Source organism: Mobula birostris, chromosome 4 (genome assembly GCF_030028105.1).
Source record: "Mobula birostris isolate sMobBir1 chromosome 4, sMobBir1.hap1, whole genome shotgun sequence".
Classification (NCBI taxonomy): domain Eukaryota; kingdom Metazoa; phylum Chordata; class Chondrichthyes; order Myliobatiformes; family Myliobatidae; genus Mobula; species Mobula birostris.
The window spans coordinates 43,752,744-43,780,594 of NC_092373.1; the positions used below are offsets into that span (position 1 = coordinate 43,752,744).

General features: G+C 38.8%; 1 protein-coding gene across 2 annotated transcripts in view; it reads left to right on the forward strand.

The window, feature by feature from the left end:
* The first annotated feature begins 11,781 nt into the window (after positions 1-11,781).
* LOC140196307 (arf-GAP with coiled-coil, ANK repeat and PH domain-containing protein 2-like) overlaps positions 11,782-27,851 on the forward strand; it is a 134,916-nt gene continuing 118,846 nt past the window's right edge. For both annotated transcript variants that reach the window (XM_072255281.1, XM_072255282.1), the window contains exon 1: positions 11,782-11,994. In XM_072255281.1, the coding sequence (XP_072111382.1) occupies positions 11,942-11,994 (53 nt within the window). In that variant the 5' untranslated portion in view covers positions 11,782-11,941. The remainder of the gene's footprint in view (positions 11,995-27,851) is intronic.

The following is a 27,851-nucleotide window of genomic DNA, read 5'->3' on the forward strand; positions in this document are numbered from 1 at the left end:
CTAAAATGTAATCAGTTTTGTCAACAAAGTCAAGGAGAACCAAGGAAGATTGCAAACGGGACCAAAATAACTGTAATATATTTTAATATAGTGCTTGTAATAATTGCTTCCAATAAATACTTCAAAATATTTATCCAGTTCATTTCAGCTTTTAATTTTATCTTTTGTATGGGGGAAAACTCACCAGGTTAGGGGGCATATGTAGAAATGGAAACTGTCATTGTTTCAGAGTCCAAAGCCATTCAAATATAACCTTAATGATCGACTGTACAACCTACTCAATGACATTACTGCTGAATGAGTATTACCCTTTTCCCCCACTAGTTAGTTAGGCTATGATGCAGAAATTTTTGACAGCAATACGTTAGATCCCTGTGGGTAGCTCTTATCATGGTCAACTATAGACAAAGCTCTTACTTTGCCTTTACCACCAGTCAAAGCAATCTCATGACTCAGGGGAGATAATTAAGTTTATTCTTGGATGATGTGATGCTTTATTCATGAAATGCACTGTTTCATTCAGAAGAAATGAAGCAGCTACTAAAACTGAAGAAAAAAATTGAGATTATTATATTTACCTCAACCTATCTGAACTAGGTATATGAAGTATGTTTCAGTTTACTACATTAAAACAGTAGCAAATATCTGGTTATATTTTAAATACTTCATAGCATAAATTCTTTATCTTCATTTTTTTTCAGGCAGACTGTTGTTTTTAACTATCCATTGTATTTCTTTTGTATATTTAAGTTTATCATTTACATCAACTCAGTATAATTTGGTAAAACCTAAAATAACTTGATCAAAAACCTATTTACCTCCTGCAAACAGTTTTGTTTAAAAAAAAAGCTGGAGATAGTTTAACTGCCAAGTCAGGAACGCAGGCTTTGTACTGGTGTCTTCATCCATGATCCAGAATTAATTTGGAAATATCAAAACCAAATAGTTGTTGTGTCTTGGGTCTCAGGATTGATTGTAAGTAGTTACTGGTGGATATTGCATGGGGAGGCTACTTGTACTGAATGTTTAACATTGCATGATGAAGCATAATGGCACTTGCAACAAAGACAGTACTGCAGCACAATTCTCTTAAGTACAACTTCTGCAAGTAATTTTGAATTTCTGTGTTGAAATAATCTTGTTGTCAATTTGGAAATTAATTTTTATTTTTGCAAGTTATCAATTAGTTAATCATTAATGCAGAAAAAAATCCCAATTTGATTCAGGAGTATTGTGTGAATGAAGCTGCATAATAACATGATGGCGTAGATGGTCAGTTTGATCAAAAATGTAACTTTTGAAGGAACCAGAAGGAGAGGCTTGGGGAGAGAGTTCCAAAGCTTAGAGCTGGAGAAGTGAAGGAAGGTTGACACTGTCAATTGCATTTGATAAGAGGGGACTGATTTAGGGGGTGGAGATACGCAAAAGGATTATAGGGCTAGGTAAGGAATGAATAGGACATGATCAGGGAGAGATTTTCAAGCAAGGGAATGAATTTCAATGTAGATTTTTTCTTGAAAAGGAATAGTGTAGGTCAACACTCAGAAGGATGATTATTGAATAAAATGATGGAAAGTTAGAATGTTGGCAGGCAGAGTTTTGGATAACCTCAAGCTTTAGGTGAGTAGAAACCTGTCTATTGAAGAAATAGTTTTGAGGTCAAAGATGTGGATGAGAGTTTCACCAAAAGATGGGCTGAAGGTGTGATGCAGTACAGGTGGACGGTGGGGTATGATAGTTGAACGGTCAGTTCAGTTTATGAAATGTAAAGGAGAGTGTGGATTGCAGTGTGAGCCAAGCCTGTGGCAGGGACTGAGGGTAATTCCCAGTTTTCAGTTGGAAATTTCCACATCTAGAAATGTTATTAGATGAACAAAAAGATATAACCATATAACAATTACAGCACGGAAACAGGCCATCTCGGCCCTTCTAGACCATGCCGAACTCTTACCCTATCCTATTCCCACTAACCTGCACTCAGCCCATAACCCTCCATTCCTTTCCTGTCCATATATCTATCCAATTTAACTTTAAACGACAACATAGAACCTGCCTTAACCACTTCTGCTGGAAGCTCATTCCACACAGCTACCACTCTCCGAGTAAAGAAGTTCCCCCTCATGTTACCCCTAAACTTTTGTCCTCTAATTCTCAACCCATGCACTCTTGTTTGAATCTTCCCCACTCTCAATGGAAAAAGTCCACTCTACCACGTCAACTCTATCAATCCCCCTCATAATTTTAAACACCTCTATCAAGTCTCCCCTCAACCTTCTATGCTCCAAAGAATAAAGACCTAACTTGTTCAACCTTTCTCTTTAATTTAGGAGATGAAATCCAGGCAACATTTTAGTAAACCTCAATAAAACCTCAATTTTATTGACATGCTTCCTATAATTCGGTGACCAGAACTGTACACAATACTCCAGATTTGGCTTTACCAATGCCTTATACAAATTCAACATTACATCCCAACTCCTATACTCAATGCTCTGATTAATAAAGGCCAGCAAACCAAAAGCTTTCTTCACCACCCTATCCACATGAGATTCCATCTTTAGGGAACTATGCACCATTATTCCTAGATCCCTCTGTTCTAAAGCATTCTTTAATGCCCTACCATTTACCATGTATGTCCTATTTTGATTAGTTCTACCAAAATGTAGCACCTCACATTTTTCAGCATTATACTCCATCTGCCATCTTTCAGCCCACTCTTCTAACGGTCCTAAATCTCTCTTCAAGTTTTGAAAACCTACCTCATCATCCACAACACCACCTATCTTAGTATCATCTGCAGACTTACTAATCCAATTTACCACCCCATCATCTAGATCATTAATATATATGACAAACAACATTGGAGCCAGTACAGATCCTTGAGGCACACTGCTACACACCGTCCTCCAATCTGACACACAGTTATCCACCACTACTCTCTGGCGTCTCCCATCCAGCCACGGCTGAATCCATTTTACTACTTCCATATTAATGCCTAACGATTGAACCTTCCTAACTAACCTTCCGTGTGGAACCTTGTCAAAGACCTTACTGAAGTCCATATAGACAACATCCACCGTTTTACCCCCGTCAACTTTCTTAGTAACCTCATCAAAAAATTCAATAAGATTTGTCAAACATGACCTTTCACACACAAATTCATGTTGACTGTTCCTAATCAGACCCTGTCTATCCAGAAAATTATATATACCATCTCTAGGAATACTTTCCATCAATTTACCCACCACTGACGTCAAACTCACAGGGCGATAATCGCCAGGTTTACTCTTAGAACCCTTTTTAAACAATGGAACCACATGAGCAATACGCCAATCCTCTGGCACCATCCCAGTTTCTAATGACATTTGAAATATTTCTGTCAGAGCCCCTGCTATTTCCACACTAACTTCCCTCAAGGTCCTAGGGAATATCTTGGCCAGACCCGGAGACTTATCCACTTTTATATTCCTTAACAGTGTCATTACTTCCTCTTCTTTAATTGTCATACTTTCCATAACTACCCTACTTGTTTCCTTTACCTTACACAATTCAATATCCTTCTCCTTAGTGAATACCGGAGAAAAGAAATTGTTCAAAATCTCCCCCATCTCTTTTGGCTCCACACATAGCCGTCCACTCTGATTCTCCAAGGGACCAATTTTATCCCTCACTATCCTTTTGCCACTAACATAACTGTAGAAACCCTTTGGATTATTTTCACCTTACTTGCCAAAGCAGCCTCATATCTTCTTTTAGCTTCTCTAAGTTCTTTCTTAAGATGCTTTTTACATTCTTTATATTCCTCGAGTACCTTATTAACTCCAAACTGCCTATATTTATTGAAGATCTCTCTCTTTTTCTGAACCAAGTTTCTAATATCTCTTGAAAACCATGGCTCTCTCAAACTTTTAAACTTTCCTTTCAACCTAACAGGAACATAAAGATTCTGAACCCTCAAAATTTCACCTTTAAGTGACCTCCATTTCTCTGTTACATCCTTCCCATAAAACAAATTTTCTTAATCCACTCCTTCTAAATCCTTTTGCATCTCCTCAAAGTTGGCCTTTCTCTAATCAAAAATCTCAATCCTAGGTCCAGTCCTATCCTATCCTTCTCCAAGATGGCATGATAGTCGAGGGACTATTAGAGTTAATAGTGAAGTGGAACCTATTGTCATTAAGTTGCTATGTATTTTGACTATTCTGATGTTTAACAGTTACAAAACTAGTGTCAAATCTTGTAGCAAGCCAAACAATAGAAGCTCAGCAGATACATATCAATACTTTGTTCATTTCCTTCTGCTCATAACTCCTGGTTTTTTGTGAAAGCCCCTCTGTTATTATATAAATGTACTAATTTGCAGAATTAGTTATGACTGTACATTTTTCATGTTACTGATTTAAATCTTTCACTTGTTCTTCCTATAAAAGGTAGAGGACTCGGGTATTAGGTTCACTCAATGTGCAGATGCACTTTGTGTAAATCTGCATAAGTCACAAAACTAATCACAATGTCTCAGGAATCTAATCCTTCCTCAAGCTATTATTTACTTCTCTTATTTTATCACTAAGGTTAAGGGAGATTGAAAATTTGGCTGAGTGATGTAATAACAATAACCTCTCAGTCAATGTCAGTAAGACCAAGGAACTGATTGTAGACTTCAGGAGAGGTCCATGAGCCAGTACTCACTGGAGGAGCAGGTGTGTAGAGGGTCAGTATCTTTACATTCCTGGATGTTCACTGTCTCAGAGGACCTATCCTGGACCCATCATATAAATATAATTGCAATGAAAGTACGACAGCACCTCTATGCCCTCAGGTGACTGCGGAGATCTGGCATGACATCAAAAAAACCTTGGCAAACTTGTATAGATGTGTGGCGGAAAATGTGCTGACTGGCTGTGTTACAGCCTCGTATGGGAACACCAATGCCTTTGAGCAGAAAATCCTATAAAAGGTAGAGGACTCTGCCCACTACATCACAGGTAAAGCCCTCCCAACCATTGAACACGTCTACATGAAATGTTGCCATAGAAAAGCAGCAACCATCATCAAAGATCCTCACCACCCAAGCCATAGTCTTTTCTTGCTGCTCTCATTAGGTAGAAGGACTTGCATCACCAGTTTCAGAAACAGTCACTACCCCTCAACCTTTTGAACAAAAGGGGATAACTATAGTCATTCTTTTTCTGGTGTTCCCACAACCAAGGGGACTCTATCTTTTTATTTATTGCTATTTATGTTTACATTTGTACAGTTTGTTGTTCATTGATCCTGTTTAGTTGTATAGATTTGCGAACTATATCGCATAAAAAAGAATCTCAGGGTTGTGTGTGTGACATTATGTACTCTGATAATAAATTTTACCTTGAGCTTTAAGTACCAGTGCTTATTAGCCCTAAGTAACATGTTACAGTCAAAGGTCCTGTTTTTGATCTGTCTCCTGAAAATCAGAACTACTATCATTTTATTCTTTACCAAGAGCTACAAATTATTTGTCTCTATTCTCTCCATTGTCCTAACATTAGCATAACCTACTGCAATTCTTTGAGGAAATTACAAGCAGGGTAGACAAAGGAGATGCAGTAGACCTGGTGTACTTGGATTTTCAGAAGGCCTTTGACAAGGTGCCGCACATGAGGCTGCTTAGCAAGATAAGAGCCCATGGAATTACAGGGAAATTACCAGCGTGAGTGGAGCATTGGCTGGTCGGCAGAAAACAGAGAGTGGGAATAAAGGGATGCTATTCTGGCTAGCTGCTGGTTACCAGTAGAGTTCCACAGGGGTCGGTGTTGGGACCACTGCTTTTTACGATGTATGTCAATGATTTGGACTATGGGATTAATGGATTTGTGGCTAAATTTGCTGATGATACAAAGATAGATGGAGGAGTGGGTAGTGTTGAGGAAACAGAGCCTGCAGAGAGACTTAGATAGTTTAGGGGAATGGGCAAAGAAGTGGCAAATCAAATGAAAAACAATGTTGGAAAATGTATGGTCATGCAATTTATGGAAATAAATGGGCAGACTATGACTTAGATGGGGAGAGAACTCAAGATGCAGAGATGCAAAGGGACTTGGGAGTCCTTGTGCAAGATATCCCAAAGGTTATCCTCCAGGTTGAGGTGGTGGTGAAGAAGGTAAATGCAATGTTGGCATTCATTTCTAGAGGTATAGAATATAAGAGCAGGGATGTGATGTTGAGGCTCTATAAGGCACTTGTGAGACCACACTTGGAGTATTGTGTGCTGTTTTGGGCTCCTTATTTTTAGAAAGGATATACTGACATTGGAGAGGATTCAGAAAAGACTCACGAGAATGATTTTAGGAATGAAAGGGTTACCATATGAGGAATGTCTGACAGCTCTTGGGCTGTATTCCCTGGAGTTCAGGAGAATGAGGAAGAATTCAGAAACATTTTGTATGCTAAAAGGCTTGAACGGATTAGATATGGCAAAGTTATTTCCCATGGTAGGGGATTCTAGGATAAGAAGGCACAACTTCAGGATTGAAAAACGTCCTTTCAGAACTGAGATGCGGAGAAATTGCTTTAGTCAGAGGGTGGTAAATCTGGAATTTGTTGCCATGACAGGCTGTGGAGGCCAGGTCACTGGGTGTATTTAAGGCAGAGATAGATAGGTTCTTGATTAGCCAGGGCATCAAAGGGTATGGGGTGAAAGCAGGGGAGCGGGGATGACTGGAAGAATTGGATCAGCCCATGATTGAATAGCAGAGCAGACTCGATGGGCCAAATGGCCTACTTCTCCTATATCTTATGGTCATTTCCAAAGTAATTACACCTTTTGGACTCATCCTGTGGAATCTTTTACTATTCATGGCACTTTGGTTTTAATCATAATTTTCCTTTCTTGGATTGATCATATATAAAGATAATAGATTCATCTGTGAATTCCATACTCTTTGGATTTCTATTTCACATTGCAATTTTTTTAACTATCTACTTTTGTGCTTGTTTGGTTTGGCACTGGCTAATTTGCTCTGTTTGCATTCTAGATTTTAAAGCGTATGTTTTTTTTCCTATGAAAATCAATTTTCACTGTGTTTTGTATCTGGAGAATATAAGTGTTGTCCTTTCTTGGGTGAGGAGACCAAAACTGCAGCCACTAGTTCAGGGATGTCCTGCCCATGGCTCTGTATAGCTGTCGCAAGACATTCTTAGGCATTTATTCCCGTCTCTTCACTATGAAACCCAATTTACCATTTGCCATCTGAACTATTTGCTGCACTGATTGCTTTCAGTGACTAATGTGTAAGGCAGCAAAGTTTTTTGATGCATTGCCATTGGCTGATCTAACACCATTTACTTTTGTGTTTGCTATAATGGATAACATTTATCCATGTTCTTCTGTATCTGCTTGCTAAAATTTTATAAGTTGCCTTGAAGCTTCTTTGCATTCTCCTCACAATTCATGTGTGTCATTGTAAGCTAAATATTCATGTAATTCCCTTATCATGGAAGACACATGTAGTATTTATATTCTAACAAGCATGTGGACCCTACTAGTTACTTACTGCCATTCCAGTAAAGACAAATTTATTCCTATTGTTTCTGACGTGTGAACCAATTCTCAATCCATCAACAAACACATCATGCAATACCTTGTGCTTCAATTTCACATACTAACCACTTATGTGGATCTTGTAACTTATGTGGAATTTCTGCATCGCATCACATCACATGCACACTCTTTCTCCCTTGCCTATTCTACCAATTGCATTATTAAATCTTTACCAGATTTATCAAACACTATTTCCCTTTCAGGAATCCATGTTGACCTTGTTTAGTCTTCGCAAACACGAGGAATTAAGCAGATGCTGGAAATTCAAGCAACACACATCAAAGTTGCTGGTGAACGCAGCAGGCCAGGCAGCATCTCTAGGAAGAGGTACAGTCGATGTTTCGGGCCGAGACCCTTCGTCAGGACTTGTTGATATCTTTGAATGTCCTTTTACTTCATCCTTTATAACACCCAGGTTACACATGCCACCCTCTATAGGTTAAGTAGAAAATGACAATCAATGCAACCACTATTTCTCTGTTTCCTATTTGTACCCTGGGATTCAAATGATCAGATCCAAAGTGCCACTAAATTTCCCAGCATTATTTTCTTACTAATACTATTTTCCTTAATCAGTATAACTTTTCAAAGATGGTGATTGAGATTGGGAGTTTACATTTGGGAAGGCATATGCGATTAATTTTTGTAGAGGTTGAGGGCAGAGTGATTAACTCGGTACTAGTTGATAATCACAATTTAATCAACTGCTCACCCTCTTCAAATTCCACCATTAATTTTCTTTTCTCTAATCACTCCTCCCATAACTCTAAGATATCTGTTCCTCTGGTCTGGCTTTTTGTGCTTCCATATTTGCACAAAATGCTTCTCGTTTTGTGTCCTCCTGTCCTCCAACAGTCCAGGATTTAAATGTCATTCCACTTCGCAACCCGTGTGTCTCCCACTGTGCTTCTAGAATAATTCTTTAAACGTGACTCTTGAACTTTCTTGGTCACTTGCTCTGATGGCTCCCGATATGACTCTCAAAATTTTGAGTGATTATGTCACTGGGAATTGCATTGAGATGATTCTCCATGTTGAAGGCCCTATGTAAATACAAGTTATTTATATAAGTTTAATATGCCATTTTATAATTTTACTAAGGGAATGAAATCTCCTTGAACAACTACCAATATTACAATTTTAAATTTCGATATTGATTTAAGAAAATTATTTTTCCAAGAAAATTATAGATGGAAGAAGAACTGGAGAAATAAAACCCTAGAACTTTTTAAGGAACAGTTCAGTGGTGAATTTGCTTTGGAAGTAGGCAAGATTTAGGCATTCTATTGGATATGCAGTGAGACTACAGCTGCATAGAATTTTGCAAGATGCACATCTGGGGGGAAAATGCAAGCATCGCAAGACCAATATTTAACCACAACTTGACAGTATGAATGTGTATTGTCTTCATGAATGCAGTGAGGCGCAGCAATTCAAAGTTAACATTTATTTGCAGAACATTATGCTTGAAATAATTAACTGCTAAGCTTCAAGACTGGCACTTCTGCATTGTTGAGAAGGAGGACGGCACATAACTGTTATCCCTCGTATCACAGTACAAGCAATAGGTTGAGAAAAGTGACCTATGTTTGAAGTCTGCCTGTCTGTCTGGGTACCATATCCCATGCGGACTTTGGTGACCGTGGTTTTCCATATAGATCCATACTTCATTTTTTGGATGACTTCCATTTCCTTGATGTGTAGCCACCTGGCTATGCTTTTGATGTACATAAGCCAAGGTCTTCCTCTAGGTTTACTCCTCTCAATCTTTCCAGAGAGTATGAGTTTTTCTAGTTCATCTTTCCGTATGATGTGTCCTAGGAATCTGAGTTGTCTTTCTCTTATTGTTGGTATGAGTGATCGAACTGCTTGGGCTCTTCTGAGAACTTCTTCATTTGATGTGTGTGGTCCATGATATTTTTTATATTCTTCTGTAGAACCTTAATTCAGCTGCTTCTAGTCTCTTTTCCATTGCTGGAGAAATGGTCCAGCATTCACTTCCATAAGTCAGGATAGAATAAATGTAGCACTGCAGTATTCTGTTTTTAGTGTACGTGCTCATCTTTCTGTCTGTTAATATGGTCTTCATTTTTTGGAAAGCTTCTTTTGCCATTGCTATTCTGTATTTGATGTCTGTGTCGCACCTGCCATTACTTGTTATTAGGCTGCAAAGATATTTGAATTTGTTGACTTGTTTGATGTTTGTATTTCCGATCTTGATCACACGTTGTGGGATGTCTGTCTTTCTGGAGATGACAATGCTTTCTGTCTTCTTGGTGTTGATTGAGAGGCCTCTGCGATTACTTTCTGCTGCCACTATAGTGAGTAGTTCTTGAAGTTTTGTTTCTGAGTCAGCTATTAATGTTTAAAGTACAAGCCAAAAAGGCTTTTAACCGATACTTACAATTCTCTGCTGCTTTAAAGTATTTAAAATGTAGTCATATGTTACTAGTAAAGAATAAGATTACATTGGATTATTTTAAGAATTAATTTTTTATTAATTTTTCACGAATTTGCGCATCTGGGAAAAGCCAAAATAGCCAGCAAAAAGTATATTGTGCTTTTTATTGCAAAAATACACTTTCTTCCTAATATGCAGTAAATGCTGTCTTTCTCAACATTCATTTTATCATCAATACCATTCACGTTTCCTTCTGAAGCAATGCATCCATGAAATGTTTGAGGTGTTACACAGGACCCATCCCTTCGAAGTCTCCGTCGCCCTCCTGCAGTCTACTCTACAAAGCTTGTGCAAGGTAGAACTGAATTTCAACATAGATTCCCACGCTGAGGAATAGCATTCACTGTGGATATCTCCTTACGCTGGAAGAGCAACAGGTTCTGGGCAGACCAAAGTGTTTTTTCATCGACTTGATGATCTTCCAGCAGCAGTTTAAAGATTGTTTCAGTATGTACCCCCATGAGCAGCTGGGGTCCTCTAATACATAGCTGCTTGAAGTGAAGCTTGGCAATGACAACTGCTTCATTTCTATGTGATGTACAGGACATATGGCTCTAACCTTAAATCAATCAATCAATCTCTCTCGTTCTCTCTCTCTCTCACTCGAGCTTTGTTCAGCTTTCAGTACTGCACTTTAAAAGTGCCACAGGTATTCTTGGATGGAAAATTCAACATTGTTCAGGTTTGTATAGAGAAACTGTAGGTGCACTTTTGCTAATAACAATAGGCTTGTGACCAAGATTGCTCCCCCTCCCAAAAAGTCCTTATTTTCCAGTTCCATTATTGTCTTGCTTCTTCCCCCTTTCCAACTTCCAAACTATAATATTTCAGATCTTGAATGTGACATTTTCTGACTGGTATTTTCCTTTGCTTCTCCGGTGATACAATTGATCTTAAACACTAACAACAGGAATTCTGCAGATGCTGGAAATTCAAGCAACACACATAAAAGTTGCTGGTGAACGCAGCAGGGCAGGCAGCATCTCTAGGAAGACGTGCAGTCGACGTTTCAGGCCGAGACCCTTCGTCAGGTTCACCAGCAACTTTTATGTGTGATCTTAAACACTATTAGGCTTGTGGAGCTGTAGCTTTTATCATTTGTGAATGATTGGGTCGTTTTTACTAGTAATTTAAGATAAAATTCACTTTATTGAGTTGCTTAATGGTACAACCTAATTGTTCTAAAGCAAAAATTGACACGCTCAAATATCATATTCAGTGTTCTATTTGAAAGATCATTGCCGCCTGATCTGCAGAACATTTTCAGCTTTTACTGTTTACATTTCTGGTAGATTTATTTTGCTTTTGGATCCAACTTTCCCACCTTTTGCTACAACAATTGACAGCAGATGGCGATATCATTACCTTTAACTCAATTGATCGCCGTCACTTCGATTATAATTTATATTATCGTATGCTTCCTTCCAATAACAATGTTTTGGTATCAATATTCTTGTAAATATAGACATGCTACGTGCACCTTACGAATAAATTGGCGGTGTACCATTGTTTTTCCGAAGTATAGCTCTTCGTAAAAAGATGAACACAATTTAAAAAAATATATAATTTTAATTGGGACTTCTACCGTCCTTTCCCATCTCTTTTTTTAACCAGCCCCAGAATGTTCGTGCAATCAAACTTGATCTAACCGCTGAGCCCACCCCGTCACTTCGCTGGCTGTTATTGGCTCACGGGGAGGAGCCGCAGCCCGCATTGGTTAGGTAGTTGTCTATCACAGCGGGGAGGGGAGGGTAGGGTGTGTGTTCACTGTTGCTGGGCTGGATGTGGCAAAATAGTAGGGCCTCCGAGTGATGAGCGAGCGATTAGAAGCCGCGCCTTAAACACACTGAACATCGACCGAAGGGCGACAGTAAGCCAGTGCTTAACGAGGGACAGGCGCCATGAAGCTGATGGTGGATTTCGAGGAGTGTCTGAAGGACTCGCCGCGCTTTAGGTAGGCCTTTGACTTGGGAATAGATTTTGGGAAGGGGCTGGGCAGTTGCCTTCTACTAGGGGCTTCCAGCAGTTCTTGTTCCGTACCTTCTTGTCACTTCACAACTGTGTGTGTTTGGGGGGTGGGGTACATTCGCTCTGTTCTCTTCTGTCTTCATGTTAATTATTATTTGTTCAAATTATCCGTTCCAGTTTGAATTCTAATGAAAGTCCTTACGGTGTAGTAAAAGGCACCATTAACCCGAAACAGGCGGTCGAACTCGCTCTGCAACCTCAGATAGTTTAAAGGAACAGTCCAGTTAGGGGGTTGCCCACTTTAGTTCTCGTTTGTAGTGTAATGTTAGCAGCGTTATCCCATTGTCTTTGTAGAGACCAATTATGGTCCTCATGATAAAATCGTTTGGTCATTGATTTGATTTTTTACGGCAGGCACCTAGACTAGCTTCTTTATAATTCATTATTTGTGATTAGTCAGTTGGCAGAAATTGTATAATAAAAAGGTTTTATTTTGCGGAATTTTGAAAGCTGCTAGCATCACTTTTGGTATCGACCTAAGGTTATTATTTAACGCGAATTATGTTAGTTTTTTAATCTTGTAAATTGACGTCTGTTAATAAAATTCAATATGAAGGTCATAATAGTCATGTGATATTTCTGTTCAAATCTGCCTTTGGCGATCTTTGTATCGAGATGCTGGTTTCTAATTTAAGTCAATGGTGGTTGTGATTAATGAAAGTGAGAGGAGGTAGACTTACGTTTACTGGAGTTCAGAATCTTTCACATTTAATGAATTACTGAGAGATAAAAGTTTGAGTTTGTTATTCGACTGGTGTTTACACTACTCAAGCAAATAATTTTATTGATACCAATGCTGTCCCTTTATTTAGTCTACTGCTCATTTATCCATGTTATCTACTTTTATTATTGCATGATGGGCAAGTAAATTTGGCAACCATTTTGTATAGCAAGATCACGTAAATCAGTGTGTTGGGTGTGTAATTAAGTCTTTTGTAGAGATATAGAATCAGAATTATATAGCATAGTATCAAAATCAGGTTTCTTATACGACATGACCTACAGTGACTATACTGACCATTGTCTATTTATACTTATTACACTTGCTTGCATTAATTCCATATCCTCCCATGTCTTGTTCAAGCGCTTGTCCATTTTTACTGTCTGTTACACCTACTGATGTCTATAGCAGCAGTGAAGGTCCTTGGTCTCTGTCTGTCCTTGGCTACCAGTTTTGGTCTTGGCAATGTTCAGGGCTTCCTTCATTGGGGCAGTAGTGTCCTCCCGGTTTTCACCACAGTCAGCCATGTAAGTCCTAGGTGGAAACTCTGAAATACTGTCATACACAGATGTAGAAGGATTCTTCATTGCTTTTTCCCTAAGTTTTGTTTGACCAGTCAGGGCTGTTAGCCCTGAGCTGAACCCCTACCTACCGAAGCTGGAGGACAGATGGACCACTCTTAATTTGACCTGTTTGGCATGGGTGACCCTGCTAAGAGCCAAAGCAGAAGCCCCTGACTCCAACCAGCATGGCTCTCTGGGTCACTGAGGCACACAAGCCTCCAAGCCATGACTAAGTTGTGGTCCTTTTGGATCCCTGTTCAGACCCATCTTAAATGTTGCTGTTCTTACCTCTTCCACCTCAGTCTCTGGCAGCACATTTTGGATATCTACTCCTTGAGTGAAACATTTACTTATCACTTCCCTTTTAATCTACTCTTCCTCACCTTAAACCAGTAGCCTCTAGTTGTAGACACCCCTGTCATGGGAAACAAATTTGGACTATCTACCCCTTCTATGTTTCCCATAATTTTAGACTCCATACCTCTATTGTGCCAGCTTTCTTTCAGTCTCCTTCACTCCAACGGAAACAGGCCTAGGCTATCCAGTCTCTTTTAACTCACAGCCTCCAATCCAGCCAACAACCATGTAACCCTTTTCTGCACTTTCTCCAGTTTAGTTGCATGTTTCCTGTAGTGTGGTTGCACCAATGTTTCCTACAACTGTGATGTGACATTCTAACATTTGAACTCACTGCCTCAGCTGATGAAGGGATACATGCCGTATGCTTTCTATGTTGCTTCCTTCAGGGAACTATGCATGTATACCCCAAGAGATTTTCTATTCAACAGCACTCCACAGGGTCATGTCTTTTTGATATGTCCTGGCTTGGTTTCACTTCCTAAATGCATCGTTTCATATTTGTCTGATTTTTTAAAAAATTCCATCTTCCATTCTCTTACCCAATTTCTGAGTATACCACTAATTTCAGTCTCATCTGCAGAATTTCTGATCATGCCACCTACATTGTCACCCTTATCTATTTTTGGATGAACAAAAGATGTAGGTAGCACTAATCTCTGGCGCACCATTAGGTACCAGTCCACTGATCTGCAGAACAACCCTTCGCCTTCTATCATCAGGCCAATTACTGGGAACTTGCTGCCCTTGAGTTCTTCATATTTTGATGTTGAAAGCCTGCCACTTGTGAACTGTCCCTTCAAGTAGCTTTAGCCAATCAGCTTCTAAAAGTTCCTGTCTGTTGCTATTCACTTTGCTCGGCCTGGTCTCTCTTCCTGCCTATGTTGTTAGTACCTGTATGGGCTCCTCAGCCACCACATTTAGGATGTTCTGACCAGAGAGATTTTTTGTCCAGAACATAGGGATAACAGATTGAGTTATTAGTTGTATTATTCATGAGGTAGGAGTTAAAACAAAAATGTTCTGACTTCCAACTTTGAACTTTAAAATTAAATAGTAATTTGGAACCAAACTTCGGTAAATTTTCTGCTTCACTGCCAAGACTGTGCACAGATATTAGCAATTTTGGTCAGACTTGATCTTCGGTTCTGAAGGTAAAAAAAAAAGCATGGTTAACTTTTAAGTCCTGGGTGTGAACCCACTATGTCTTTAATGAAAAAGTCTTCAACTTTGAAATAAAAGCTCATAAACGAGCAGGTTGAATTATCATTACAGGGGAGTTAGCAATCAAATATCTCTAGTGATGTTATTGTCTTCCATCTCCAGTGCACATTCCAATGCATACTCATAGACCTGTTAACAATCTTGTTATTTTAAATGCATGCAGTGTGGTTTTCAAGTTGTCTGTTTAAAACAATGAAATTAAATCGTTTATTTTTAGATTAGTTTAATTATAAATGGATTTAATATGTGAGTGAATGGAGGAGTGTTCCACATTTTTAGGCAAATGGGGAAAATTTTTATGTATAGATCTGGCATGGTTATGGAGGACTGGAAATTGCAAATGCTACTCTGTTTAAGAAGGGAGGGAGGCAGATGATAGGAAATTGTAGGCTAGGTAGGCCGACATCAGTGGTTGGGAAGATGTTGGAGTTGGTTGTTAAGGATGAGGTTTTGGGGTACTTTGAGGCATCATGGGGAATATCTTGCTTGACAGATCTGTTGGAATTTGAGGAAATAACTAACAGGATAGACAAAGGAGACTTGGTGGATGCTGTATCCTTGGATTTTCAGAAGGCCTTGACGTGAGGCTGCTTAGTAAGATAAGAGTCCATAGAATTGCAGGAAAAATACTAGTATGCATAGAGCATTGGCAAAAATTGGCAGGAGACAAAGAGCGGGACTAAAGGGTGCATTTTCTGATTGGCTCTTAGTGACTAGTGGTGCTCCTCAGGAGTTGGTGTTGGTACCACATCATTTTCTGTTGTATGTCACTGATTTGGATGATAAATTGAGGACTTCGTGCTCAAGATTGCAGATGATACAAAGATAGTTAGAGGGCAGGTAGTGTTGAGGAAACGGAGTCTGCAAAAGGACTTGGATAGATTGGGAATATGGGCAAAGAAGTGGTAGATGGAATATATTGTTGAGAAGTGTATGGTCATACACTTCAGTAGAAGGAATAGAAGTGTAGACTATTTTCCAAACTGGGAGAAAATTCAAAAACTGGAGATGCAAAGGGACTTGGGAGTCCTCATGCAAGATTCACTGAAGGTTAACTTGGAGATTAAGTTGGTGGTGAGGAAGGCAAATGCAATATTAGCATTCATTTCGAGAGGATTAGAATATAAAAGCAAGGATGTAATGTTGAGACTTTATAAGGCACTGGTGCTGCCTCACTTGGAGTATTCTGATCAGCTTTGGGCCCCTTGTTCATGAAAGAATGTGCTGACAATGATTTTGGGAATGAAAGAGTTATCATTTGAGGAGTATTTGATGGCTCTGGACCTGTACTTGCTGCAATTTAGAAAAATGGGGGAAGGGGGAATTCTCATTGAAACCTATTGAATGTTAAAAGGCCTAGATAGAGTGGCTGTGGAGAGGATGGGTCCTATAGTGAGGGAGTCTAGGACCAGAGAGGACAGCCTCAGCATTGAGGCACATGCATTAAGAACAGGGATTAGAAATTTCTTAAGCCAGAGAGAGGGTGGCGAATATATGGAATTTGTTGCTTCAGGCAGCTGTGGAGGCCAGGTCATTGGGTGTACTTAAGGTAGTGTTTGATAGGTTCTTGATTAGTCAGGTGTGAAATGTTACAGGGAGAATTGGGAGAACGGAGAAATGGAGCAACCATGATGAAATGGCGGAACAGACTTGATAGGCTGAATGGCCTAATTCTGTTCCTATGTCTTATGGTCCTATGGTCTAAGTAGAGTTGGTTCAAAATTGATGTGAAATTAAGATAAGGATTTTTCTTTTAATTACATGGAAGGTTAACATTAATTTCACCTCCAGTTGCTTTTATGAAGGTGTTGATTTGCTGCCTTCTACTGCTTCAGCCTTCTGGGAATTATATTCCTATAGAGCTGATGAAGCTCTAGGATTTTGATTCAACAGCAATAATGTCTGACCTTGAGTGAGATTCAGGGTGGCACAGTTCACTTGTGCCTATTTTTTTCATGTTCTTCTAGGTAGGAGAGTTATGGGCCTTGCAAATGGTGCAAAGCTGGAAGGGAGTGGATATTTAAAATGGTTGTTGGACTCCTGATCAGTTGGGCTGTTTACTCAGGATTTTGTCAAGGTTCTTGAGCCTTGTTGGATCAAGACGTGGAGTGAATTCTATCGCACTTCCTGAGTTTATGGATTGTGGAAGCTTCCAAAAGTTGGGAGATGAATTACTTTCTCCAGAATGTTATTAATAGTCAAATAGAAGTAAAATTATTTGCCAGCACAAGGGAGTCTAACTGTTGTAATCAAAACATAGTCTTGAGTTCTGTGGAATGGGAAAACATGTAATAATCCTATTGTTACTTGCTAACTACAAATCACTTGAGGCAATACATCTTGTCATTATTTCCAAAATGAAAGTCATCATGTAACCAAGGAGATTTTTGTTTGTACAGTGAATGACTATATATGTCCTAGTGAAATCTAGCAGAAAGGAGGTATAACTATTTTTTCATGAATAAAAGTTGGTTTTGTAGTACATCCATCATTTCCTTGTGACATAGTCTCACTATTTAATATAGACAAATGGAGGAATTTGATTATGAAAATTTTAAAGTCCACTGAGATAAATGCCTTAAAATTGTTTGAAACAGTAGTGTTGTAAGATATGATGTCTCATCTGTAAAGTAATTGCAATGATTTGTGAGGATTTTCCTGTAACTACTTAGCAAAACACATTGATTGTAAAAGCTGCAGTTTCATCAGAATGTATTTCTTTGCCTCCTTGCCTATCACCAGCTTGATGAAGTTGTTATGCAAAAATGCATCCACATCTTGGAAAATTACCATGGGCATGACATGTACAATTTATCTCCATATTGTTGCAACATTTGCAATATACTTATTTGGAGTTCACTTGCCAAAGATTTTTATATAATACAAACAGCAGGTCCTTTTGTAAAGTTCTCAGATTTACTTATTTTGTAAACTCGTTAGTGATTTCGTAAAGGCTTGGAAGAATTTATAATTGCACATTTTGTAATTCTGTAGGTGCAGTGTGTAATTGGCCAGTTAACAAGCAATTCTGATGTGGTAAATTGATTGTATTATTCAAGTTCAAAACAGTTGTAAGAAAAATAAAATCCTTATTTGCTATTGGAATCATTTGTATGATTGTTAGTAAAGTCACTTCACTCTCCTGCATGCAGTTCTTCAAAAACAGTGTAGAGATTTCAGTAATATTTATTAGGTAGTGCACCTGGAGGGCAGTTAAAATAGAAATTTGAAGCTCAGGAATTTGAATGCTTGCACACAACACCATGAAAGTATGAACAAAACATGTTCATTGAGCAGCAATTATTTTAGTTTTAACATTCCAGCATTGTCAAAGTTTAATTTCTTCAAATATATTTTTCTTATAGCTGAAAAGCACTCAAATTTCACAGTGGTCATTTTTGCAAATTTGAGTTTCTCAGACATGTAATTTTTGCTTAATTAAGTCAAAAAGCATAAGCATATACTGGGGTTAAATCTTCTTTGTAAGAACAAGAACGCTTGAGTATTCTGAGTGTTCCTGTATCAACATAATTGATAAGCTAAAGTATGAAAATCACAGGATGTAACTTTTGTGTTCAACTATAAGATGTTTTAATTTCATTATGTTTCAAATACCCTTCTGTTTACCATGTCTGGTTCTTGGGACTGCAGCCATTCTGTAACCATGCAGCTTCAAATCCAATTTTGGAAATCTCTTTATAGATTTCAACTTTTCTGTTCCAAGCTTTATTGTTCTTTAGATATTCCTGAGTTGAAAGGAGAGCAAAACTTGTATTCTCTTAGTTCTTAGTGATCATTGTGTTGTGGGAAGGGGGCAAGAGATGTTCAGGAAGAATGAGATTTTTTTTACCTGCATAATATCACTTAATAGGAGGTAAAATGTATAAAAATCCTTTTTTGTTTTAGAAGCAATATTGTAATTTGCAGCAGCAGATCAAAGTATTTGTTTAGAGAAACAAAACCAAATGGTAACTTCAGTGTTGCTGATTGCCACCCCCTTCCCTCCAAAATTTTTCTATTTCTATTGTTATAGAAGGAAAACGCAGTTACTATGATTTGTAATGGATGATGCATATTTGCTCTCTTTGGGATTATTTTGTTTATCATGTTTGCAAACATTTTTGAGGCTTAGCGTATGCAGAGAACAAAAAATAAGTTACCATTGGGTCTTGTATTTCTGGTCATCTTCCCCTTTCCTTTGCAGTCCTGATGTTGCTTGAACTGCTGAGTTCCCTCAGCATTTTGTATGGGTTGGTGTGTATTTCTAGCCAGGCTCTTCTGAGCTATTGAGACAAATAGTAATTTTATTTCAGCAAAAAGTTCTTTTTTTTTTTTAGCTCTGAGAGAAGTAAAATAGAGGTGCTATAATTGTCATATTAAAGGGACATTTCTCATGAGCTTCTGTTTTTCTCCAGCAAATAGGGTAGTAGTTATTTATAGATCTGGTGAATAATGAACTTGCAGTTTCCAATGAGCAATTTGAATGGTAATTTATCTTTAATAGTCTTTGCATTCCATTAACAAAATCAGTGGTTAAATTCTTATGATGGTTTTATTCATTTAAGTAGTGTAAAGCTTGATTTTTTTTTTGTAACTGATTTAGGCAGAATTTGACATAGCTTTAGTTTTTAATTCAAAATATACATTAGTTACATTATCTGAAAATTTATGGTTTGGAAAAGAAGTCTGAACATTTGTGAGTAATTTCATACCTTTTGGTGTTGGCTATAGTCACAAGGTATTTACAGCGAAACTGCTCAGTTCTATTGTTTTATGAGCTTAAACACACCGGATTTTCAGCATTTTTTTGGACAAAAAAAATCACCTGGTGAGCTTTTAATTATCCACATATTATAACTGTGAGGCAAAGTACAGTTCCAAAGCCATATTTACATTTGCTGAAGACATCACTGTTGTTGGCTGAATCAAAGGTGGTGATGAATTGGCCTATGGGAGGGAGATTAAATATCTAGTTGAATGGTGCCACAACAGCAGCCTCTTACTCAATGTTATCAAAGTTAAATAGCTAATTAATGACTATAGGAGGAAGAATTTGAGAGTACATGAGGTAGTCCTTGTTAGGGAATCGGAGGTGGAGAGGGTTAGGAACACTAAATTTTGTGGCAAAGGGGACCTGTCCGAGTGCTAACTCTTGAATGCCATTTTAAAGCAGCACCTGTACTTTTTTAGAAGTTTGTGAAGATTCAACATGTCATCTAAAACTTTGGCAAACTTCTATACAATGCCTTGTAAATGTACTCAGCCCCCAACCCTTTAATGTAACTAAGTATTGTAACCAGGGATTTTGATCAATTTAACTGAGAATTTTTATTTGTGAATCACATGCTCCTTTTTGCACAGTAGAGCCCAAAAAACAGGGAAAAATGTAAAGCATAAAAAACTAAAAAATTCAAAAACTGAAATGTCAACACTTCAAAAGTATTAATCCCCCTTTGCTTAGTACTTCGTTGAACCATCTCTTGCAGCTGTTCCAATCAGTGGTTTTGGATAAGTCTCAATTAACTTTGTACAATGTGTTGGGGAGTGGCAGTGGACAGCAATCTTAAGGCCTTGCCGGAGAAGTTTGATCCGGTTAAGGTCAAGACCACTCAAGGACATCACCTTTCTTCATTTGCAGTTACTCCCATGGTTGCCCTGGCAGTGTGCTTTGGGTAGTTGCCTGTTGAAAGATGCAATTCCTCCCCAATTTATTCTTTCTGGTGGAGGCTAGCAGGTTTTATCCAGATCCCTCTGTATTTAGCAGCATTCATCTTCTCATCAATCCTAAATAGGTTTCCAGTGCCTGCTGCTGAAAAGTATTCCCATATCATGATGCTACCTCCACCATACTTTACAGTAGGCATGGTGCTACCTGGCTGAAGTGCAGTATTAGATTTACGCAGCACATACTGTGTCGTATTGAGGAAATAAAGTTCCACTATACTCTCATCCGACCACAAGACCTTCTGTCTTTATAGTATCTTCTAAGTGACACTTTGCGAAGTCTTTACGGGCAAGGATATATTTTCTTTTAGCCAGGGCTTCTTCCTTGCCAGTCTTCCATAAAAACCCTTTTTGTGCAAGGCCTTGGTGATTGTGGAGCCATGAATTTCATTTCCAGTTACAGCCATACACTTCTGCAGCTCACTCAGAGTGACTGATGTCAGAGTTGCCTCTTTTACAAGTGCCATTCTTCTCCAGTGACTGAAGGAATGGTCTGACCTAGGCAGCATGGTTATGGTTTCATGGTTTTTCCACTTTTTTCATGATGAACTGCACTGAGCTCTGAGGTATGTTCGGTGCTTTTGTGATGGTCTTGTACTCTTCCCAGATTTGTGCTTCTCCGTTATTTCCCTGACTTGTCTTGGGTGCTCTATTGAATTTATTTTGGTTTGGTCTGGTGGACATACTGTTGTATTTTATGGAGTGGGAGGTATTTATTCTTATGAATTCATTGAAAACAAGTGATCCTCCAATTTTCTTCATCATCAAAATGGGTGAGTTGGTAAAGTAATATCACAGACACAAAATCTGCAGATGCTGGAAATACAGAGCAACATATCACAAATGCTGGAGGAACTCAGCAGGCTAGGCAGCATCTATGGAAAAGAATAAGCAGTCAATGTTTTGGGCTGAGGCCCTTCATCATGTTGCGGTCAGGATGTGTACAACGCTGCCACAGTTGACATCTTATAGATAGACCACAAAACTATTTATTTCACTTTTATGTCCTCAGGAGTGTGTGCTTAGCCCACTACCCTGCTCTCTGTATACCCATGACTATGTGGCTAGGCATAGCTCAAATACCATCTGTCAATTTACTGACGATACAACCATTGTTGGTAGAATCTCAGGTGGTGACGAGAGGGTGTGCAGAAGTGAGATATGCCACAGCAACAACCTGGCACTCAACGTCAGTAAGACGAAAGAGCTGATTGTGGACTTCAGGAAGGGTAAGATAAAGGAACACATACGAATCCTCATAGAGGGAACAGAAGTGGAGAGAGTGAGCAGCTTCAAGTTCCTGTGTGTCAAGATGTCTGAGGATCAAACCTGGTCCCAACATATCGATGTTGTTATAAAGAAGGCAAGACAGCGGCTATACTTCATTAGGAGTTTGAAGAGATTTGGCATGTCAATAAATACACTTAAGAACTTCTATCGATGTACCATGGAGAGCATTCTGACAGGCTGCATCACTGTCTTGTATGGCGGGGAGGGGAGGGGGGCATTGCTACTACACAGGACCGAAAGATGCTGCAGAGGGTTGTAAATTTAGTCAGCTCCATCATGGGTACTAGCATACAAAGTACCCAGGACAACTTCAGGGAGCAGTGTCTCAGAAAGGCAGCGTCCATTATTAAGGACCCCCAGCACCCAGGGCATGCCCTTTTCTCACTGTTACCATCAGGTAGGAGGTACAGAAGCCTGAAGGCACACACTCAGCGATTCAGGAACAGCTTCTTCCCCTCTGCCATCTAATTCCTAATTGGACAGTACTTCACTTTTTTAAAATATGTAGTATTTCTGTTTTTTGCATGATTTTTAATCTATTCAATATACGTATGCTGTAATTGATTTATTTTTTTCTTCTATATTATGTATCACATTTAACTACTGCTAAGTTAACAAATTTCACGTCACATGCCGGTGATAATAAACCTGATTCTGATACTTTTACATCTGTTCTTTGTCTTGAACGTGTTTCTGGGACCGTTGGAGCCTGTGATTTGCAGTTTTGAGACCTCGTTTGGGTGATCTCGTGCTTTGCTGTCTCTGAGAGGATTCCAGGAGGTAGTGAGTCCGAGCCTCGGCAAGAAGGCTGCGGGGGCAGGAGCTGATGTTCCGTTCCATTCCATTTTAGAGATTAAAGCTTTCATTGTTCACCGATTAAAGCAACGAGGGAGATTGAAACATTGCGGTGAATTTGGAAGGTGAGCACTGGCTGCCTGCCTTTTGATTGCTAGTGGGATTGCTCTGCTGCCGGAGAGGAAAGACTGCCTGGCCTGCTGCTGTGCTCGGAGAATGCTACTGGGGTTTTCTGTGGTTTGGATTTGGACAATGGACACTTTTTCTGTCATGTAGATTTTTGTATTCTGTGTTTATTGCAGGATTTTTTTGTGCGAGGGATGGGGATTTGTTCAGATTTTGTTTTATGCTGGGGAGGGGGGAACTTGGGGTTGATGATTGTATTGCCATTCTTTTTTTCTTCGTTTTGTGGCTATCTGGAAGAAGAATCTCAGAAGTATACTTAGGTAATAAATGAACCTTTGAATCTTTTGTATACAGTATTGCACCTGAGGAAAATAGTGTAATTCCAAGGGAGATGAATACTTTTTCAGCCTCACAATTTTGGCTTTTAATTTTTAGTAAATTGTTGACAGGTTTTGGAATTTTTCTTTTGATTTGACATGCACCGTGTTTTGTAGATTAACTCAAATATCCCTACTTCAATATATTTTAAATTGAGAAAATGGGATAGTAAGATGTGAAAATAGTTGTAGGGACTGAATACTTTTTCAAGGCACTGCAGATGCACAGTATAGAATATCCTGACTGGTTGCATTACCATCTGCTAACGAAACAGCAGTGCCCAAGAATGGAAAAGCCTACAATAAGTGGTGGATTGCAGATCACAGGAGAAGTCCTCCCCACCACTGAGTACATCTACAAAGAACAAAGAAAAAAGCAGCATCCATTAGGGACCACGACCATCCATGCTGTCTTCTGCCTGCTGCATTCAGGAAGGATGTACAGGAGTCTTGAGTCCCATACCACCAGGTTCAGGAATAGTTATATATTTCATCCATTAGGCTAACCAGTGTGGGCATTTTCACTTACTGCAACACTGCACTGATTATTGAGTACAACCTATGGACTCACTTCAAGGACTCTACAACTTATGTTCTCAGCTTTATTTATTTATTGTCTATTTCTTTTTTGTATTTGCACAGTTTGTCTTTTGAACACTGGTTGCTTGTTTGTATTTGTAGTTTTTAATTGGTTCTATTGTATTTATTCTATTGTAAATGTCTTCAAGAAAATGAATGCCAGGGTAGTATTTGGTGACATACAACAAATTTATTTTTAATTCTGAGCTAAAAATTAAAGCAAGAACTTTTACAGGTACCCAAAAAGGAAAAGACTAGCAGGAGCAAGTCTGTGCTTTTTGAGACAGTGCAATTTATACCAGGGAGGAAGGAAACCACAGCAGAATTACTTTGTAAATGTCTTTGCAGAAGAAGACAATGAAAATGTGCCAAATCATTTAGTGGCAATGAACTGAAGAGAGATAAGTACTAGCCAAAAAATAATTGTTGGGAAGTTTGAGATCCTCAATACATGGTAATCTGCATCCCAGAGTTTCAACGGAAGTGGTTTTGGTAATAGTGGATGTAATGGTTGTCATACAATGTTCTGTATATTCTGAAGTTCTTCCTGGTGATTGGAGGGCAGCAAATATAACTGCACTGTTTAAGAAAGTGGGGAGCGAAATCAAAGAACTATCAACCTGTCAGCTTAATGTCAGTGGAATAAGAAGATGTTGGAATTGATACTGAATACTGTCAAAGAAAAACGGCTGAGTGGAGTGGGTTCATAAAGGGGTAAGTTTGACGAATCAGCTGAAGTTCTTTGAAGATGTGATGCAGATGTTCAAATTTGGAGCAACAAACAGTTCTGATGCAGCTTTTGATCCAAACCATTTGACAAATCCATTCCTTTTGATGATGCTGTTCAATTTGCAGAATCCCTCCAGCACATTTTTTTTTTTTTGCTGTCATCGTTCCAAATTTCAGTAACCTCTATTATGGTGAAAGAGCTCTTTCCTCAGATACCTCTTGCCCTTTGCTTTTAAATCTACATCCTCTTGCTATAGCACTTCTACTAAGGGGAAAGGTTTCTCACTCCCTACTTAATCCCTACTATTTATAATTTTGTAATCTCAAATAGTTTGCTTCTCAGCCTTCTCCATCTGGGGAGTGGCAACAAATCCATTTGCTTTGTGTGCTGAAAAACTGCATTTCAGGCAATGTCCTGGTGAATCTCCTCTGTAACCTTTCCAGTGCAATGACATCCTTTCTTTAGTGTCGAGACTGGAGGTGCACAGAGTAAGGAAAGAGTCTGAGGTAAACCATGTTTACACTTCGTACTGTTGCTGCAAAACAACATACGTTAGTGATAATAAATCTGATTCTGAAAATAACAGGATCAAAATGGCAGCAAAGGTGATGAAACTCCTTGAATTTGATAAGACTAACAGGAAGCTACACCAATAGGTTCACAAATAGGACAGAAAAAGAGATGAGCAAGAGGGCCGAAGCAAAAGGAAAATAAGGATTGTTTTTGTTCCCAGAGGAATAGAATATTTTGTTACATTCAGCAATAAGTATGGAACATGTTTTATGAACTTGCATGGAATGACTTCTGACCAAACCATCTGGAAAATGTTAAGATCACATGACCTTTTGTGATCTGTTTTTCCATTAACGTTTTTGTTTCTGTTGGCATAAGTTCACTGTGACATGTTATGTGCACAGTTTTAAGGAATCAGCAAACATACAGCATTTCTGATCATCCATACACCTTCCTATAATTGTGTTTGCAATGCAGCTTTACACTGTTCAATCACAAATGCTGACAAAAACCAGTGCAGATAACTTGCATTTTGTGTTTTAAAATAATTTACATTCTCCTATCAACCGTGTACAAGTCGATGTATGGTGTTTCATTAACTAAAAATACCTTCTCTGTGTGAATGTTTTTGCTGGTTAAAGTTGAATGTCATTGACTTTGGCATGAAAATACACAAAAAAGTTACTACAACAATTAGGGAATGTTGTTTGAAAATTAAGTAAAAACCTTTGGCAGTTAGTCATAAACATGAGATTCTGCACATCCTGGAAATTTAGAGCAACACACAAAATACTGAAGGAATTCAGCTGTCAGGTAGCGTCTCTGAAGCGGAATAAACTGTATGTTTCTGGCCAAGACCCTTCATCGGGACAGTTAGAGCATTATTTCGCGGGCTGAACATAATTAAGTTCTTCTTGTATTGGGTCAGTTTCAAATCCAAACTCCTAAAAATGACAATTTTGTGGAAGGCCTTCAGATACTTGAATTGACTTTATTTCTTACATCCTTCACATACGTGAGTAAAAATCCTTACGTTATGTATCCGTCTAAATGTGCAATTTATAGTAATTTGTATTAGATAGTATGTACAACAGGACAGTCAGTAAAGCATAGAATTCAATTGTATGAGCATGAATTAATCAGTCTGATGGCCTGGCGGAAGAAGCTGTCCTGGAACCTGTTGATCCTGGCTTTAATGCTGCAGTGCTGTTTCCCAGATGGTAGCAGGTGTAACAGTTTGTGGTTGGGGTGACTTGAGTTCCTATGATCCTTTGGGCCCTTTTTATGCACCTGTCACTGTAAATGCCCTGAATAGTGGGAAGTTCATATTCACAGATGCGCTGGGCTGTCCGCACCACTCTCTACAGAGCCCTGCAATTGATTGAAGTACAGTTTCCATACCAGGCAGTGATGCAGCAGTCAGGGTGCTCTCAATTGTGCCCCTGTAGAAAGTCCTGAATAATGGGAAGTTCACATCTACAGATGCGCTGGACTGTCCACTTATTGGATAATAGAATTTTAGCTGAGTTTCCCTTGTACTGGAAGACAAAAAAATGTAAATCTCGCAATTCTTGCCAGGTACCATTGTAACTTTCCTAGCATTGATAATGTAGTTTGTATGAGGCATAATTTTAAGAGGGCAATTGTGTATTTCAACTTTCATTTAAACAAGTTTATTTTGTTTGAAGAGCTATCCTATTGGTAAATTCATTTCCTAACATGTTTTTAAATCCTACTGTTTCCATAGGGTTGATACTTGTGTTGAATTGATGACATCACAGTTGAATGTATTAGTGTAAGCAAACATGAAGTCCTAAAAGTGCATATTGCTTTGTGTATGTCTGACAATTTTCAAGGGAAATCCGCAATAAATTCCTACTTATTTAAGCACTATTTAAGTGTAAGGGTTCTTCTTTCATGTTACTTGCTAAGGCTAATAAAATGGCTTCTCTGTAATGTTAACTGCTGATGTAAGGCGTTCTCCGTAGCAGCATGTGTGGGTTATAACTAGTGATAACGGGACTTGTATTCATTTGTTAACCAATTGGGACAGATGTTATTCTCTGCATATCTGAAAGCTGTTGTTTACGTGGGATTTGGTCAGAACGCGCCATGGGGATGAAGAGAAAAGATGCACACGAAGAAATGCTGTGAGCTGGCTAGTGGAGCAGACCCCGAGCGGGGGCTTGGGACCCGTGGAGTTTGGAGGAAATTGAATTTTGGACCGAGGATATTGCCTGAGCTCCAACGAGTTATTTGTGCACAAACTGTCTGATTATTATTCTTGGCACCTTTTTATGTTTTGGTTCTCTACTAATCCCGTAGTTCAAGTAAGAGTTATAAAGTGTAATCACTTAATCGCATATGGTGTACTGTCTGTTATTGGGCGTTGTGGGGTACATCACACAGCATCTACACAAACTTGATCACACAGTTTGGTGGGGCCAAAGGCTGCTCCCCCTACACCAATATGAGCTGAGTGAGTCTGAGGCTTACATATGTATTAATTTTCTATGCAAGCATTGTTTTTTACACAAACAGAATATCTTTTCACTTGGTTAGTTTTTGCGACATGGAAGAAAGGACTTTTGTTTTATTATTGATTGAAATAAGAGTGCTGCCCAGCAACCCCCGATTTATCCCGAGCCTAATCATGGAACAATTTACAATGATCAACTAACCTACCAATTGGAACATCTTTGGACTGTGGGAGGAAATCAGAACACTCAGAAGAAATGCAAGCGGTCACAGGGAGAACATACAAACTCCTCACACAGAGGTGGG